This window comes from Thamnophis sirtalis, unplaced genomic scaffold (assembly GCF_051295495.1).
Source record: "Thamnophis sirtalis isolate CommonGarterSnake01/CBP01778 unplaced genomic scaffold, rThaSir2_p1.2 scaffold_1, whole genome shotgun sequence".
NCBI lineage: Eukaryota > Metazoa > Chordata > Lepidosauria > Squamata > Natricidae > Thamnophis > Thamnophis sirtalis.
In genome coordinates this window covers 110,022,477-110,042,651 of record NW_028261381.1, presented here as the reverse complement: position 1 = coordinate 110,042,651, position 20,175 = coordinate 110,022,477, and the positions used below count along the sequence as shown (strand labels likewise).

The following is a 20,175-nucleotide window of genomic DNA, read 5'->3' as shown; positions in this document are numbered from 1 at the left end:
GTTCATGATATCTTTAATCTTTGTTCATGAGCTAGGACATAATCTCAGAATGAGCCAATGCAATATTGTGCATTTAAGTTATGGCAAAGCTATATTAAATTTCAAAACTTGTAGCAGTAGAACATCATCCAATTTGGGAGTGTAACACAGATAATCCTAAGCTTAGAATCCCTCCGACTCCAAAGCTCCGTATGATCTCCCACTAATGGTTTTATTTAGATATAAGTAGCACAGATGAAGAAATGGTATTCTGTGGAACACCATGCATGGGTGAATGACTTACCCACGTCATATAGCACCATTAAAAAAAATCTAAATTTAATTTTATTCTCCAAAGCAGAGAGAAAAAATAGAAATATGTGTTGCTGCTACATTTTGGATATCTAAACACTTGAAAACAAACACCTGGTACCTGGCTGACAATATACGTGATGACTTTTTAGCACTTCCCTACAAACAGTGAGATATGTCACACCTATAGTCACAATAAAAGTAATGTAAAGGTATATGAATGAATTTAATAGTGGAAACCAGATTTCTCTCTCAATAGTGCATAGATTTATTTTTTATTTGCTTTCTTTAAAATATGTATATAATCATATGACAAATTAAATATACCCCATGTAAAAAACAATCTTTTTTTAATATATGTGGACAAAACAATTGTTTGTATTCATCCAAACAATATATAAAGACAAGGATGGTATTACTCAACACTGACTTTGCAATCATTTATTCAACAAAAAAGAAATAACAGATATACCATTTCCTTCTGTGGAAACGATAAGTAGAAGTACAAGTAGAAGTACCCTTTGCTCTAATGCAGGTAGTTCTTGCTTAACAACCAGAGCTAAGTTATGATGGCCCCCAAATTGTTACTTTTGACCCTCCTTTAAGTTATAATTGCTGCACAGAAAAATGTTTTTTTGCGAAAAACAACAACACCCATTTGGGAGAATGGGTTCACTTGACAGCCACATAACTCGCTTAGCAACCATATGATTTGCTTAACAAGTGCAGTCAACTGCAATAGAAATGGTTGTCCCATGTCAGGTCACATGGTCATCTGCTTAACAACTGCAAAAAATTTTGATCAAAATTCCAAGACAACGCGGCTTATCTGTAGTTGATATTGCCTCCTTTGGCAGAAACAACCTCAAATTGCTATTTCTTATAACTGCCTCACAGTGTCTGCCATCCACTGCAATTTATTCCCACTCTTCCATGAAGATATTTTTTCACCTGTGTGATGTTTGAATGGTTTCAGTCCATTTCAAATTATCCCACAATGACTTGATGGGATTTGCAGTAGATACAGACTTTGACTTGGTCATTCCAGGTTCCTCCATTTCTTTCTTTTTCCTCCAAGCCATTTCTTGAATAATTATTGCAATGTTTAGGCTCGTTAGTCATTGGGTCACTATTTCAGATATATTACCTTACCTAAACAGAGAAACATAATGACCATACAGGTATAAAAGCAGTGGGAGTGGGAGCAACTTTTGATTTCCTGCCAGTTTCCCATTGATTTTCCTTGTAGAAAATTGGCAGAGAGCATTGGAAATAACTAACATGCAACTATGACTGACTGCTGTAGTACAGCAGTGGGGCAGAACTGAAGCAGCCACAACTTGGCTAAATATTAATTGCACTGGAATAATGAATGATAGATTTTGATGCATTCTTTAAGTTACTCCATCTGAAGTTTGTTGATTCCAAAATAGTTGCACAATAATGCACTATTTCTCCCAAATAAAGGTCACCAGCAATCAGACACAAAAGTTTTAGAGGTATTAACACTTTATGCAACAGAAAATGTTTATCAAGTCTGCTGAACATAGGAGAGCTTCAATTTTGACCTTCCTCAGCATAAATGATTTAATGATTGTAACAGCAGTGGCTCCTTGGATTAAAGTTGAGGTAACAAATGATGACAAAATGATCTCATACATGTGACTATGATTCAAAGAGAAATATGTTAGCATCATTTTTTTTAAAAAAGCAACCACTTGTACTACCAAAGCCAACATTTGATCACTTCTAAATTAACCGTTTTTCACCAGGCTATATGCTTTCCTGTAGTGCCAATGTCTAATATGGTAGGAGTGAGGCTAATTGTGCACTCTGATGCCATGGATGACTATCTTCTCACTTGATTTGGTTTAAGCTTCCAGCATGTAAACAATAACACTCCAAGGACATTAATGGGCCACAATTAAACTCCCTAAATCTGAATTATAGCAGTCATTTGCCTATTCATTCCAAAACATAAATATAAAAGTAATACATTCAGAAATTATTGTAACTCCAAACTTCTCTTATTCTATAGTTGCCACTAAATGTTGCACATACCAGTAAAGCATCCACATTCAATCTAATAGACAGAGCCTATTAGAATAAGAGCTCCATCAAAACAGACATGATCCTAAACAGGGGTGGGTTTCAAAACATTTTACTATCTATTCTGTGGGTGTGGCCTATATTTGTGGGTGTGGCTTGGTGGTCATGTGACTGGGTGGACATGGCCAACTTGATATCACTCACCAGGATTGGGTAAAATGTGATGAAGCTCACTTAAAAACGCTCTTGCTTAGCAGCCAACATTTTGAGTTCAATTGTAGTCATATGTCAAGGATTATCTCTGCCATCCTCTGCATGGAAAGCTTTGTCCTAGTAAACTCCTTTTCCTTTCTGGCAATTTTCCTATGTTAGAGGCACCAAAATAATCCAAACAATGTAAGGTTTCCTGCTAAAGCAGGGGGTTGGACTAGATGACCTCTGAGTAACCTCTTCTAGCCCTAAATTGTTGTGCATCTTTCTTTCTTTCTCCTTTCCCTCTGTGGGAAGCAACCCCCCCCCCCAAAAAAATATTATTCCCAGAAAAGGAAAAATCAAGCTGCTAACAAAGAAACCTGTCTGAGGCTCATTCTACATTACTGCCATATAGAGATGAGATAATGAGACTAAAGAAAGTTTGGCTCCATTCCCACAAGCAGGGAATCATCCAAACACAAAGCCCATATTCCACAAACCCCAAAACTTCAAAAACATAGAACCATATAAGAATCTTTCCTTTTATCAAGTTTGTTGTTCAGCTGACCCAGAAACAAGCTACTGAATGTCACTTTGCAAACCTTCTTCCGAGCAGCTTTTCAATTTAAAGCAGGAGTCAAGGTTTGCAGCTTTAAGACTTGTGGACTTCAACTCCCAGAATTCCACAGTGAGGCATGCTCAGTTCCAATTTAAAGGGACAGCATTTTTTTCTCCTTTTCTGAATCTTCCAACTGAAAAGTGAGTTTCCTTCTTTCTTTCTTCCTCCCTCTCTCTCTCTATCTTACTTTGTAAAGCTTTTTTCCCCTTGCCTGAACCAGCAGGGGGGAAAAAACCTTTTTTTAAAAAAGCTTCTGACGAAGCTTGACAGAAGAACAGGTATGGGGGCATGGCCAGGCCACCATTACTACCGGTCCTATTCAGTACGCTAGATTTTCACTACCTCTTCTGGCATACCGGACTGTACTGAGAGGAATCCATCTCTGATCCTAAAGTTATTCCCGTAAAAAAAATGGCATTTAAAGTCTTTGCAATAGCTTTCCTGATCTTTTCTTCCTTATACAAATTATTTTTAAAAACAGCACATATATAACATTAAAAATATCAAGTTCTCAAATTTATCAGCATCCCTGTTGTCTAAGTTAAATCTGGACCACAGAAAAATAAAGACACTAAAATTCATATTTGGGGGGAAAGACTATGCTAATAGAGTACATTCCCCATGTTGTCCTTTGGAGAAGATGAGAAATTCAGCATAATGTATTTTATTTTTATTATTTTATTTATAAAATTTATAAAAAATTCCTGTTTGCTTAATGGAAGCTCCAGCTATTCATGCAACATAAGAATTTTCAAATATTTTGTGTTTCTTTAGTAATGACCTGTTCAGGCAACCTAAAGAATTAAAACTAAAATGAACAATAATAAAATGGTGGTGCAAAGGTCAGACAACTGAAAAAAAAGTATCAAAAAAGTAATTATTGGTCTAAAAGCTTGTAGGTGATTTCATCCACTAGATATGCCAATACCCTGGGAAAGGTTCTTCTGATTATACAGAATTATTATGAAACAAATGTGAATTCATTTAAATCCTTGTCAATGATTTGGAAATATAAAGGACACTGTGCAGCACATATCCAAAATTAGTATTTTTCCACAAACTATGTAACAGAAACAGCAAAAGGAGGAGAGGGAGGGGCATAGTTTCCCAATTTAAAGATCTAATTTTCAACTAAGGAGTAATTTCACAGCAGGATCCTTTTGTTTATTTCCCAGGATTGTATTTTTAGGAAGAATATAAAAGTATTCATTTCATTTTATGACTGCTTTTTGCAGCAAAAAGAGTTTTGCATGATCAGTGAGAGACTACTATTGTTACCAATATCTAAAAGAAACCCCACAGTCCCAATTTTTTGATTCCCAGCAAAAGTACCATCAGTTAGCATAAAATTAATTACATTTCTTAAGACTTAATTTTGGGAAAATGCAAGTAGAATTGCAGCTTTAGCAAAATAGCATTTACTGTATAATTGATTTAATACTTTGTAAACTTTTTTTTTACAATCTGCAAGTTATCATTTTAATATGTCCTTTTTTAAAGTCGTCAAAAAGAAATTTTTATCAAGTTAATCATGAGATGGCAGTATTGAATTCTAATACAAGATAGAATAGAAAAGGATTGCACAATGAGACATCAGCAATACCTAAATAAACTGTGATCAATCTGGTCACACATAAAAACCTCTTTTCAAAAATCAAACTTGGGATGTTGCGGCAAGGGGAATGCAGGTATCATATGTATCACATATCCCAACTCAGAACAGAACATTTCTATCTAAGATGGGTATTTTCTTCTACCAAGCAGGCAATGGAATGGAAGGAATGCACCTAGAGCAGTGAGGGAAGAAGGACAGCCATCTGACCAGTTATATCAGACAAATCACTCTTGGTGACTGAAGGCAAAACAGACATTCCAGCCAGATTGCCTTTACATCCACTACTGAAAGTATCAGTGCTTAAATTTAGCACTGCTTCCATATATATGTGCACAGAGAAGCCACAATTATTTTCCACCTGATTAAAATATTAATAGGATTTTACATTGTGGGTGATAATTCAGCAATCATCAGAGGTCACATGACAGATGTTATGCACTGGTACAAATTTAAATCGTCCAACATGAAACAGATTGTAGAAGTCATTTCTATGATAAATTGTAATTATGTTTTAATTAAAAATAGGCTTGCTGAATTATTAAAGTACAAGTTGTATCATGCCTTCTCTAGGTTTATAGTTTCCATATCCAAATATAAGTTCCAGTTCAGAATTCAGAAATGTGGATCAATGCAAAAAAATAACAATAATCACAAGTGTCAGTATTGTAAAGAGGACCATAAACAATGTACAATGGCAACATTTAACACCAAAAGTGTATTATAATAACAAAAGTTTGAAATACTATTACTTGCATTCTGCATATTAATGCTGAAAAGCGATTTATTAGAGTTCCATGCATGATTAAAATCTTTAAAATAAATGCAAAAAAGTTGAGACATGGTATTTTGATGGATTTTTATATAACTTAATTCAGTATCTTCAATCAGTGATTTTTTTTTTAAATTTAACATAGGAAGTCTTGCAAAAGGGAGACCAGAAGCAATTTGCTGTAAGAAACACACCTCAACAGTCTGAAATAAAGCCAAGACTAAGCAAGTTTAGGTAGAATGCATTATAAGCCACAAATCTATGGAATAAACACTTTGATTGCACTAAGTTATGTAAGGCCTGCATACCAAGTTCATTGTGCAAACTGCTGCTGCCGACAGCAGATGCATTGTCATGTGTTGCTTCTAACTGGACACTCCCATTTCTCACCAGCAAGGAGGTGCTAGCGCTGAGCACTGCTGCCTGGGAATGGGGGCGTGACTGGACTTTGACTTTGGCTGTGGACTGCTGCCCTTGTTGAACATCTTGAAGGCTACGAAAGAACATGGATGGTGGAAACATTACAGGGAAGAACACAGAAACAGCAGCTAGAAACCAAGTTAACACTGCATTTTGAATTAAGGTTAAAAGAAAACTGCAATACAATGAACTAGCCAATCTTTGATGAACAACACTGTTACAACATATCTAGGGAGTCAAACAAACAAAAGTTAAAATTAGCTGGATAACCATTCCAAGCAGTTTCTACACTAACTTGGGTTTATTACTTCAAAATATTTTCTGTTTCATATAGTTCTCTTCTAAGCAGTATTGGAAAGTGCAATTATATCATGATGTCAATGTCTAATGTAATATGGTAAGTTTTTAAAATGTAAACTTTGCTTTTTTTGTGTGCTAACGAACAGCAAATGTTACTCTTTCATGTAAGTTTAAAGTAAACTTTGAAAAGACTATAAGGAATAAACGCAGTTGCTCAACTTAATTTAAAAATAATATAAATCTGTTGCACTAAAAATCACTTTATTTATTTCATTTTATTACCTATTTATATAGAAGAAAACAAATTATTAGTACATGTCCAATTTCCCTTTTTTTCTACATTCCCCTCAAATGTGTTTTGTTTAAATGTCTGTCCAAGATAAATTCAGAGATGTACATAGTGGTAAAGATAAAAACAAGAAAAATTCTTGTTGTACAAATGAATACATATGTACTACATAAAGTCGAATTTTTCCAAATGCTGAATAAAATTGTGATATAGAAAAATTAGAGCACTGTGAAATAGACCCATTCTGCATGCAGGTATCTAATAACCTATGCTTTAGTCTAATTTCAGTTGTGACTTACAATCATAGTTATGCATCCTTGTTTTATTGCATAGAACTATAGCAATCTACCTTATAGGTAACTAAGAAATCACATTGAATAAGATTATGTACAGTCTTTCAAGTCTATGACTGCAATATTAGCATATTTAGTATATTATGATTGCAATACAGCAACTTCCCAGGTTAAGAAGGTCCCAGTACAATATTACTTATTACATAATAATATTATGCAAGTTTACATAAATTCGACTTAGGAACAGAACTCATTCTTCAACTGGGTCCTATCTGTATAGCACATTTTAAGAAGAAGGCAGAAATTATGTATATTACAACTGAATTGAATTCTACTGGATTAAATAACTCTTACTTCTTGGTAAATTAATAATGGATACAGTATATGTATTTATATATCCCTGATATATAAATGCCTTGAAGTATCATTATTCTGTGTTCATTTATTAATTTCATATGAATAAAACTGCAATTATTTGCAGAACGCATTATTTTTTACAATATATAGTATTATATATAATACTATATTAGTATTAGCTCTCATCAGCTAGCCATAACCTTACTGGGATTCGAACCTGGGCTGTATTACATATTAGGCAGATGTGTTAACCATTAAGCCACCTCCACCTTTATCAGCTGGGCCAGGGAAATAGGTATGTATTTAGTGTCACAACCCCGGGTATGCCCAAATATGGGAGGAAGTCTACTGCTTCCTTTCTCTGTCTATCGGCTCGTCACAAGAGACCATCCAGACAGAAACCCAATATTTTTACTGTTGCCTTTGTTACATTTGTATATAAATATGATTAACAGATAACCATAAATTAATGCTTAGTTATTAATATTAGTTTCTTAAGGTCCTTGTGTAACTCCACTCCTTATCCAAATAACATTTCAGATGAAAAGAATTATTCCAACAAAAAGGATTAAGTTTGATAAATTCACATTGCTCACAAAATTGAAGCAATATTTAAATGAGTGTAAGAGATCCATAAAAAGTTTTATACATATTTGTGTCACAGATTTAATTACCCAACTAATTACATCATTAGTGTTAGCAGTATTGATATTACCTAGCTGAGTAGCAAAAAGTCTGCAAGAAAACATCTAAGATCAGAGATCACCAAGGACTCCATAATTCAACCCTGAGTTACATATAATGCATTCTACTGATTTCTTTCATAATTTATATACTTCTTGATTCCTATACCTAATTATCTGACCAGTCTTTCTGCAATTTAGACTTAATTTTTTAATTAAATTTTTCACTGATTAGTGTGAAGAACTCTTTCACATTTCCTCTCTTTACAGAAAGAAATGAGAAAGAGGATGCTTGGCTTTCTTTATGTGTTAATTGGCTCTTCCATAAAATTTGCATTTGGGAAATAGATTCAAATGATCTTTTCCATGAAAATATTACAGTAGATTTTACATTAAAAATAACTATTAAAATAATTTTAATTTCAAAATTGTCAACCTATAATACTATAGAACACATGCAATACATACTGTAAAATTCCATATGTTCAATATGTATAATTCCTAAAATTGTAGTAATTCTATTATTAACCTAATCATTAGAAGAATCTTATCATATTTCAGTAAAATAAATTAATAACTGAACATCAAAGATATATTTTAAAGATCTAAAACTGAGTAACACGTTACATTCCAATTCATTAGAATGGGTAGCCGTATTTTAGAACTGTAATTTAATTTTTTAAAGGCCTTGACTGCTTGTTGCAGCCTTATGCCATAGTCAAAATCCAGAAAAAAAGGTTTTAAACATCGTAACCAAGAAATAAGAGTATACTTTGTTTACTCTGAACAGCTTGTGAAACAGATGTGGTGGTTTGGAGCATATGATGCATATAGAATTGAATTATTTAGTGCCTTTGTTTAAAATATTTTACATTTTTTAATTTTTTTACAATATAATATTAATATGTAAACATGCAAATACAAGAATAAAGAAGTTATTTAATATTAGTGTAGATATTATCATTATCCTTTTCCAAACTTTAGAAAAAATGTATATATGCATTTATTTATATGGGGGGATTAAATAAAATTTTTATACCAAAATAGTCTATTGTAACATCAAGCTTTAAAAAATACATTTCACACAAAAGTAAAATTTATCAAACTGAAATAACTCTTACAGTAATGAAGATGGATAGTCTTTGGAAAAAATTTCCTGCTACTTAGTCATGGCCTTTAGTCTGTTTGTGACATTGCTAGCAGAAGCCTTCAGGAATTACTGTACAGTTTTAGTAAATATCATTTACTCTCAAGCCTTTGATATTCCATTCTGTTGCACAAAAATTACAAATTAATAAATCACCTATTCCACAAGTTTCAGCCATGAACTTTATTAAAAGAGCCCTAGGAATATATTCAACAAAATATGAGAAATTATAATGAATAGGAAATCCTGTTGAAGAATATTTCCAAACAAAGTATCATGTAGCTGTGCATTCTCAATGGACATGAAAAGGAGTATCACCATGCAACATGCAAGCCAGCAAGAACAGTGTTAGTTTCCATGGTCCATAAAAACATTGTTATTTGATTGTTTGGCAATAGCCACAATTCTTTTTTCCCTATTTATATAAAATAAATAAGGTGGGCTTTGGGTGCCACACAAAAACTAGTGCTGAACTCTAGACATTTTAAAATTCACCAAGTTAGAGAATCTTTTACTTAAAGCAGTTAATGCCAGATAATGCACAGTATTTGGCTTGATAGACAAATGCTATGCTTTAGATTCAGATTCTTGTGTCTCTGGTTCTTTATTTCTGGGTTGTCTGTAATTGTTTTTATTCTGTTTCACAGGTTAAGGCAAAAAAACAATAAAGCCCAGCTACCTCAAATAAAGATACAACAGAGTTCATAAATAGCTTTAATTTATAACAAAAAATTAAAGAATGTTATAATTGTATGGAAGACAAAGTAGAACGAGCTCAGACAATTTTTCCCCAAGTTGATAAAAATATTTAGAAGCCCATCTAAATTTAGGTTGTAGTATCTATACTATCCATTAAGCTAGAAATCCAAATTTGCCTCAAGAACTGCGCAGGATGATACCCCTTTCTAAATCCCATTTCTTGAGCCAAGTCCTTCTCACTCAGCAGTCTTTTTCTGCTTCTGTGCAGGGAAAAAATAATAATCCTTCTCTATTCTTAGAAATGATTAACTTTTGAATGCTGAACTTCTATTGGCTAGATAATGTCTTTAGGCCAGGGAGTTATTTTATGTTATAGACAATATTGTGACTGAAATTGTTCCCGACTCCTACATTTTACAGCTGAATTTAAATTTTTTGATAAGAAGGAAAAATAGATGTAAATTCAAGTGAAAGACCAACTACCTAGTTGAATTTGGAAGTTCATTGGTTTATTATTGAGAAATATTTTAACAAAGTTTGGAATGTTTAAAAATAAGGTATCAAATACTTCAATAAATAATTGGAGTGAGAAGAAAATGTTAGAAAGGTTGCTTTATATTTTGTTCCTGTTGCTTACTTAACACATGTAATCCGCTGACTTTTCCCTTCTTTAAAGTAATGAAGACACTTGAAAAAAACCCATCACTACTACACAATATTTAAATATGACCTAATTCTTTTCCTAATTCCTAAAAAGTCTTCTTTTGGAGAAAAAAGTCTTGCCATGACAAGAAATAGGCAAGAAATAGATAAGAATTATCAGCAAATGAGATCTTTTTTTGTTAAAAGAGCAGCATAACTTTATATGAGTTCTAAATTAAAATTAGCAATAGCAGAGAGTGAAAAATGGAACATTGCTCCCATTATTTAATTATCCACCTGTGGTCTAAAAGATACAGAAGCTGTATCAAATACGTGCCTTTATCATATTAAAAAAACTCAATAGATTGTTTTTGTGATGGAATAGCCCACCACTGAAAATGTTATTCACATAAATGGATTCCCATTAGAATTATGAGTCTATATGAAGCAGAGCAAGTTGAAGTTATCCCTTCAAGGTCACATCAGGAAAGAGATTTCAAAAAACTGACTGGAACAATATTTATGTAGACTACAGTAAAAGAATATTGAAAGGCTGAATTCTCTTCTCCGGTCCCCTTATCCTATATGAACTGGGGGGAAGTCAGTCTGGGCTCCTTTCTTATGCTTCTGCTATTGCTCGGGGTTAGACTTACAATAGTTCATTTAGTGACTGTTTGAAGTTACAATGGCACTGAAAAAAAGTGACTTTTAACCATTTTTCACACTTATGATCGATGTCCCATCCTCATGGTCACGATTTGCATTTGGATGCTTGACAACTAGTTTGTATCTATGACAGTTACAGTGTCCCGAGATCATGTGATCCCCCCTTGTGACCTTCTGACAAGCAAAGTCAATGGGAAAGCCAGATTCACTTAACAACTATTAATTTACTAATTTATTACTAATTTAACAACTGCAGTGATTCACTTAATTGAAGCAAGAAAATGGGGAAAAACTCACTTAACGAATTTCTCATTTAGCAACATAAATTCTGGGCTCAATTGTGGTCATAGGTCAAGTACTATTTGTACCATGATGAATATATCAAAATAATTTTTATATTAAGATTATATAGTTGAAAGGAGGGCACAATGGTATAATTTTATTCCACTTATGCACAAAGCAGCATGTAAAATAGGGTTAGTTCTACACTCTTTAGAATAAAAAATATAATGCATTTACTTTCATTAGAATTTTAACAGTAATTATACCCAGAACATTTTATTTAATTATACTGTCATGCTACCCATTAATATGAGCTATCTGGACAATCAATTAAACATTTCTTCTTACTCCTCTTATAGCACATCAGGTGTTGAGGTTAAGCATTGTAATACTAAAATATAAAACTACAAAAAATGTTCCTAATATTGACAAAAATAATTTTGGAATGCTTCATCAATATTCATTAAATTATCTACAACGTCATGTCCAATTTGGATTGCTTTCAAGACAGTTCTGAATAATCAAGATTAAATGACAGATTTAGAAGCTAATAAGTTTGTTGTTCTTTTCTCTACTTCCATATAAGAAATTACTCCAATGTTATTAATTATTAAGGATTTAATAAGGATTTAATCTTAAAGGAAGAAATTTATCAATACTTTTCAACTAATGACTATAAGCCAACATACAGATCATCTATAGAACATGAAATTCATTCAGATTATTGAGGCATATGCTAAATATATTTGCATACTCATTTTACATTGTGAAATGACAAGATTTCTTATTTAATGCACAATTGTGTATTTTTTATTCTGGATTGTATTATATAGTTCTGTTCTAAAACATTTTGTGCAGTCTTATATTTATACTAGTATTGTATGTTATTGGTTTTATTTCAGTATCTTATTAAAATATCGTAACTGATTTTAATGAGGCAATTGATGCATTTCATACGATTCTTAAGTGCAGAGGAAAAATAATGATTGCATGGAACCTCCTTTTGGCATAAGAACCATATGTAGAATTCTTGGGGCTCTCTAAACTTAGTTGTTTGCTTGCATATTTTTTTTTCTGCTTGATTGTGTGTCCATTTAATCCCCACTTATCTGGGTATTGGTTGAAGTTCTGATCTTTTTGTTTTCTTTTTAGTTTTTTTAGTGTATCTTTAGAATGGTATATAAATGTGATTTATTTCTAGGTTCTATTGATTGCAGATTTATCTGAATGCCAAAGTTTCTAGGAATTCCCTAGGTTTACTGGATTTAGCTTGGTCTGGGATGCTCATAGTTTACCAGTGAAAGCATGATTGAGTCTGTCCATGTTTATGAGATTAAGGAGTTTTACTGTATTTTCTTACTGCTAGTAGGTGTTCATGGATGTGTTCTGCTAGTCTTCTACCTGTCTGTCCTACATAGCAGTTGTTATCTTTGCACTGTATGTTACAGATAGATCCTACTTTTTCTTCTTGGACTAAGGGGCCTTTTGGTTTAGAATGATTTGGAGAAATTTAGTAGGTCTATGTGTTATGGTGATGTCATGTGGTTGTAATCTGTTTGGTTATTTCTGAGATTTTTTTATGTATTGCAGTGTTATTCATCACATGTGTAGGTTGTGCTGCAATGATGAATTAACCAGGGACTGTTGAAAAAGTATACATTTCATTGGATAGGTTTCCTTTTTCTGGAGTTGTGAATTGCTGCAGTGTTTTTATACATATCTGAATAATATGCTTATCCAGCTCCTATTGAGGGATTTTAGGTTGTTACTTTGTTAATGATTAATGTGGGTTGTTTTTCAATAGAGTTGTGTTTCTAATTTGCCATTATTTCCCCTGCTGATGACGATATCCACACTATATAGTGTGTTTGTTTTCTTCTTCCCTTGTGAATTTTATTCCTTTGAAGATGTTGATTGTTTCATGTGTCTTCTCCAGTTGTTCCTTTTTTTATTATGACAAAGGTGTTGTATATGTACCTTATCCATATTTTTAGTTGTATGTGTGGGAGTGCTAGTTTCTAGATATTGTATTATAGTCTCTGCTATAAAAACTGAAAGTGGTATATTCTTTTGCTAGTTCTGGATCTGTACAATATCACCGTAGCACACAAACCAATTAAAGCCCCCCAAAATCTTAAGTAAACCAAAAGACGTATTAGCCCAAAGACTCCAAAAACAGGAGTCATCTACAACATATAATATAAGGACTATAACAAGGACAGATGGGCAGAACACTAGGAGAATGCATCAACTAGCAATTAGAAGACAAGATGAAAATGTAATCTCATAATTAAACTAACAAGACAGAATTAATCATATTTTCAACTGGGAGCAATCTACACCAAGCCAAATTCAACAACACTAGGGAATTCCTTGAAAGTTGGCATTTAGACAAATCAGCTATCACTAGACACACAGAGACAAAAATACTAAAACATACATACCAATTTACATACCATTCAAGAAAGAAAAGAAAAGAAAAAAGCTAAGAAGGAAACAAAAAGATCAAAACCTATTCTTTGTAGCAAAAACACTAGATAACAGCAATTAACATCAGAAAAACAATTAAGCAGAAAACAATGCCCTAATCAAGAAACTACCAAGAAAACCATACCCACATCACACTGTTTACTAAATATAAACAGGGGGCAAACTACACATTCACTAATACTGATGATGCTACTTAGTCAGGTAATGAAATGTCTGCAAACAAACAACCAAACTCAGAGAGCACCAAGGACTCCATAGTTCAACCTTGAGATATATTTTCTATTCTATTGGAACCATATGTAATGTCTTCCCAAAGCATTCTGTATACATAGTTACCTCCTATACTTTCCTTAGATGCCTCTAATTTTCCATAATTGGTTAAAATTAAGTTTGGTAGACAAAGTAGGAAAATACAAAGAAACAAACTTACAACTAGAAGTGGAGGGAGTATAAGAAAAATTTAACATTGTTAGATATGTCAGTGTTCTGTTTTGATCATGTCCAATTCCCCCTTGTTCCAACTACATAATCTACAAATTTGTCATACAGTTTTCAATCCCCCCAAATTCTAAGTTTATGTTTTACAAGAATAGAATAGCATTGCTCGATTTTCCTAATTCCCCCATTTCATTGCAAGACTATCACACAACGTTCCAGAGGACCACTCAATCCTCAGGAATAACTTTAAAAGGATGTCTAGAAGTAACTCTTAAGTGAGGAATGCTTTGGTTATCTATTGGCATCAAATCTAACAATTTTGGTTTCCAAGTTGAAAAATAGATATATTTATAAATATATGAAGCACCTCAAGTGATGCTTTAGAATTGGATATTTTTCCAACACTGCACCAATAATTTGTTTCTCTTGACACTTGCCTTTTATATGTATTCAGTAGCATATACAAGAGAAAATTTGTGACAACTGTGAGATAAACATTGAAGTTACAGCAGTGCTTCATAATCACAACTAATATTTATTTCAGATTTTACAACAGAAAATATTTTATGAAACCTGTACTACAATTGAGATTTATTATTTAATATTTAATTTCTTATTAAATATAATAGCTAATGGATTTTAAAACAGAAATATGTTTTTAAGATTTTTAAAATCTGATATAGTTTACATTTAAAGGCTAGAGGGAGATAAATATATTGATGATATCTCCAAAAATATTAGACTACTTTAATATATCTTGGTTTAATCATCCTGATAGCTCATGAATTATTTAAAGTAATTTCTACGTTTAATATTTGTAGAAAAAATAGTAATGCATTGGGGAAAAAATAGAAACTTAAATGAAAGAGCTAATTTTAGATCAGTTTGTTAGCATTCTGGCTTCTTAGATGACTTTCAGTAGACTAATCATTTTGAAAAGATGGACAAAATAATAAACAACATAGTGTACACATGCACAATTGAAAAAGTATCACAAATGCATGCAGTAACAGCTTAAGGAGTTTGATTGGTGGGGGTAAGGAGAAAGGCAGAACAAAGCATGCCTACAACACCATTGGGAGTTGGTAGCAGTGATCAGCTGCATGCATGTTAGATACGGTGGAACACAAATACCATACCTGAGGGGAGAGCCGATGAGCAATGAAGGAGGGGTAGGGTTACTCCCTGCATTGTGACGGCGCCGTACTGCCTGACGCCTAAATGTGCTGCGTTCACGCCGAACTGTGACTGCTTCCTCATTGGCTTGTGCTGCTGCATCAAGACAGACCAAGTCAAATTGAACCTCAGACCAATAATGTTTACACCATCCAATGCTATTCCCACAAATTGTTCTTTCTCCTGCAAATCAGTTGATTGTTTTAGTTCACTGCCAAATAAAAACTATGAATATGGAATGGTCAACTTAACAAGTATCCAGATAAGGTTTTTTTTTTAAAAAGATTCAGACAGAGTTTAAGTCAATTTTTAAAAATAACAATTTGATTCCACAAAATCAATAGTTGTAAGCACCATTGAAAATATATCTTAATCTCAAAAATCTAAATTAAATAACAGTTGATCGTTTCTTTAAAAGTTATAGACAATCCTATACTAAAATTGAAATTGCTGGGTAAGAATGGGAGTGTGGGGAGGGGGAACCTTAAATCTTCCTTGATTGAAACTTCGTGTTTCTTTGAATCTAGCTTTTAGTTTATCTAAAACAGGGGTAGTCAACCTTTTTATATCTACCGCCCACTTTTGTATTTCTGGAAGTATTAAAATTTTCTAACCGCCCACCAGTTCCACAGTAATAGCAATTTATAAAGTAGGGAAGTAACTTTACTTTATAAAATTTATAAAGCAGAGTTACAGCAAACCCCTACCACCCACCATGAAAGCTGGAACGCCCACTAGTGGGCGGTAGGGACCAGGTTGACTACCACTGGTCTAAAAGTACAAAATTGAAGCAAAAAGAAATTCTCAGTTGCTCTTTTTCCTCTCAACAAATGTTATTATGATATGCAAAAGAGACTGTGAACTCCCTAGTATTATTTTGTTTTTGTTATGTGCCATCATTTTCAAGTTCTAGCAACTACACAGAATGATTTTTCCCCCCAGGACATTCTATCCCTAGCCTCTTCTTTCAAGTTTCCCAAATATTTCAGAACTGTTTTCTAGCAACTAGTTAGCAAGCATGCCTGTCCTGGAAATATATGGCATATATTTGAAAACTGTATTTCAAATAATTAATTTAAATATTGTACACTGAATCTAAAAATATCTTCTTTAAGGACAGAGACTTGTAGAAATCCCTTGAGGATCTATGGAGAGGAGTGAAAAATAGGAAGTTCAAGTAACTGGGTTTTGAAATGTTGCTCTTGGACGTTTCTGAAAATAGCTTTCTTGCCTTCCTTGGAACCAGAGTTATCCGACTCCTCTTGGCTGATTCTGACAGATTCAGAAGAAGCGGGGAATCACACTTTTTAGTATGTAATTATATTGGAATAGCTGTATATACTTTGGCTTTAGAATTTAACTGCCTTCTCAAACACATTTTAACAATAGCAGTAGCACTTAGACTTACGTTCCACTTTTAACAGCATTTACAGCTGTATAAACTGAAATAAATAAAAGATTACTTTTGAAACTGCTACTGAATTCTACTTTAAAAGAAGTGACATTCAGAAACAAAGGCCACTCTCATCAGACCAATGCAATTTCTTTACTGAAGGCTGTGCCCAATCATGGGAGGAGAATAAAAATACAGAATTAGTTCAATTGTTCCCAAGCCAAAGTTCAGTACTAATTTTCTAATTCAGACACTACTGAGTACTACAGACATCTACATTCTAGAATTCAGTTTTATTATTCTATTTTTCTGCAACAGCTCAAGGCAATGTACATACCTTATTTTCACCACACTAATTTTATCCTCAAAACTAAAACAAAAATAGATTAGGGCATGAAGAACTGAACTGGGTCACCTCCAATCCCAGTCCAATATTTTAATCATTATATCTTAATGGCTTTCAGTGCTGGGGAGCACAAGCCTCTGAGGGTGTTGATGAGCTCGGAGAAATGGGATCTGAGGCATGTTCTGCTTACACTGAATTTTTAGACACTGCCTACATTCATAAAAAATGCAAAACACAGCTTGATTTAGACAGAATGGCACTCAATAGTTTGTTGAACAAGCCATTGCACCTTGGGATAAATGATTAACCATGAATTTGTCATCATTCTAAGCCATACATAAACATCTTCAGTTTAAAGAGTTTAAATACTTCCCATACACTGTACATAGCTGGCTTTTCCTACAAGCAACCAGAGTGACACTTCTTAGAAATCATATTCCATGGTTCATAAAATAGATATATCATCTAAAAACTCATTTTCTGACTTAGCCTAAACTTTGTACTATATAACCAAGTTCACAGAAATTTAGTGTACAATTAAACATAAGCTACCAGAAGGAATTACATTTAATCATTTTGTGAAACAAGAGTTTGCAGGCAATATCCCACCAATAAAAAGAGCTACTGACACTACACTTTGTATTTTGGAAAATACATGCTACTGATGCAAACAAAAACAACGGGAATAAAAAACCCCAGAGAACTATCCAAATTGTCCTAAATTATGCAAGTATGACCCTCCCAATCCTAATCATCAACCACCTGGACTAGACATGAAATAACACTACTGTTCAGTATTTAGAATTTACTTAGGCATGAGAGGCAACATCCATTCTAAAACATTTTAAATAGAACAGATGTGAAAATGGAGTATGGATAACCAGTAGATGCTCAGAATCCTGGTATGTTCATTTTAAAAATAAAAACCAACTGATCATTATTCTTATTCACACTACATCACTGTAGCTATTGTGGTAGAATTGATAGGTAATACTTTTCATCAGCGTCATTTATCATATACCATATTTATATCAGAAAATTAAGATACAGCATTGCCACTGAATACTATTATTTAAATATTGGATGAACATGTAGTGCATGGGAAGAAGATATGGAGAGATCTGGCCCATAGAATCACCAGGAGTTGGACACAACTGAATGGATAACATCAACATGATCAAACACTGGATGTGTTAAACTAGTCTTGCACTCAAATCTTCCATCTTAATATCTATTTTTCTCCTTAAAAATTATGCTTTAGACTGTTTATTGTCCATTAATATAGCTCAGTTAAAAAGGAAATGAATAGCTGCACGTGGATAAATAAAACTTCATGATGTCCACCCACCACAGAATCTTATACTGAGATCAGGCAGGCCTCAGAAACAAAGCATTTCTACCACCAACTGGTGTCATATACATCTAGCTTGGCATTCCACTCACTACCAAGATTGGCAGTTTTCCCTGGTGATATCAAATACCAATATTTATTTGTTTGTTTGTTTTTTCCCCAGGAATTTATTGAATTTCACATGTTTTTATCATAAAGTGCTTTGACATTTCCTGTAAAAATAAAAAGTACATACAAATTATATTAATTAAATAAGTATAAATCATATTGAGCACTGAAACACTTTTAATCTCTACTTGGTTCCTCACTCAAGGCTATCACACTCATTCTGCTACTGTTTTCTTCTTATTCCTTTGGACAGGAAACATATAATGGATAGGTTTGTATAAATTATATAAGTTCCTTTTAGATAAGAGTATTTCTTCTCAAAATAGATCATCACATTTTATTGGCAAGCATTTATATGTGTGTGTATATACATTCATAATCTCAGGTAACAATTTTTATGTCTTCTCAAAATAGATGACATAACAATTATATCATACTTAATTCCTGGCTTTTCCAACCATATTCATGAACTTAACTAAATCTTATGAATATTTTAAAATTGAAATAGGTGAATTTTGTTCCAGATTTAGATAAATTATACATGAAGGCCCTTTGTTGAATTATTTCCCAGTCTTAATATTTTTTCAAAGGAAATAGCAATCTGATATTAATGTGAATCTGTTGTTTTACAAAATCCGAGGGGGGGGGGCAGATATAAAGAGGTAAAAGAGAAAATTGTAGATTTTGAAAGTTGAACTCCAAGATTTCAAAAAGCATTACTGGCAAAACATTTTCTCATTATGTACTGCACAAGTTAACATACATGGTACAAAGAAAAAAACCTATTTAAAAATGAAACATTAGTTGGTTTTATTTTTTCCAATGTTGAGCATAAACATAAACTGGCATTGTATCCAGAAAATCATTTTTTTACACCCAAGGAAAGAATGAATTTCATAATGTTACATTATTTTAAAATAGTGCTATCATATTGTTTCTTATATACCTTATATTTGCTTCTCTTCTTCAATCCATTAATACACTCATTTTGACATTTTTTCCAGCCCTTGAATTTAAATATACCAACAAGTTGACATCTATATTTCAAATAGAACCAAGAACAACATTTACAATTTAGAAAGTAATGAAGAATATGATCTTTCCATTACAAGTGGAGCAAGTATTGGAAACAATGTAACTAAATAAACCCAAAGCAGTTATTATTACTCTGAAAAAAATATTGCTAAAGCTGACAGGATAATAGGAGATTTGCATTTCTATGCTTAGTACTATGGGGAAATAAAATCTGAATCTCTTTTCTTCTGAGAATACCGCTGCATATACTTCTCATATTCAACCTCCTACAATGTTTCACATTTCTAACTCAGCTCCAGCAAGTTACAGAAGAACATAAAGTAACTTGTATGTTACATGTTGACCTAAATTTAAATGGCAGCAATTAATTCCTAAAGTTCACTTTTGGCAGATATGAATGGCAGATGTTTATATAAAATAAGCCAATATAACTATTACTGTGTGCATAAGGCATCAGTTCTTTACAGACAGAAGATAAACTACAATATTTACCCAAAAGGAAAATTATTTTGAATTTAAGAAAAT

General features: G+C 32.9%; 1 protein-coding gene across 4 annotated transcripts in view; it reads right to left on the bottom strand.

The window, feature by feature from the left end:
• PCNX1 (pecanex 1) overlaps positions 1-20,175 on the bottom strand; it is a 92,723-nt gene that overhangs the window by 44,683 nt on the left and 27,865 nt on the right. For 2 of the 4 annotated variants that reach the window (XM_087721710.1, XM_087721714.1), the window contains exons 7-8: positions 15,381-15,513; positions 5,844-6,028 (exon numbers count right to left, since the gene is read on the bottom strand). The exons of the other annotated variants lie outside the window; for them this stretch is intronic. In XM_087721710.1, the coding sequence (XP_087577836.1) occupies positions 5,844-6,028; positions 15,381-15,513 (318 nt within the window). The remainder of the gene's footprint in view (positions 1-5,843; positions 6,029-15,380; positions 15,514-20,175) is intronic. 4 annotated transcript variants of the gene reach the window in all.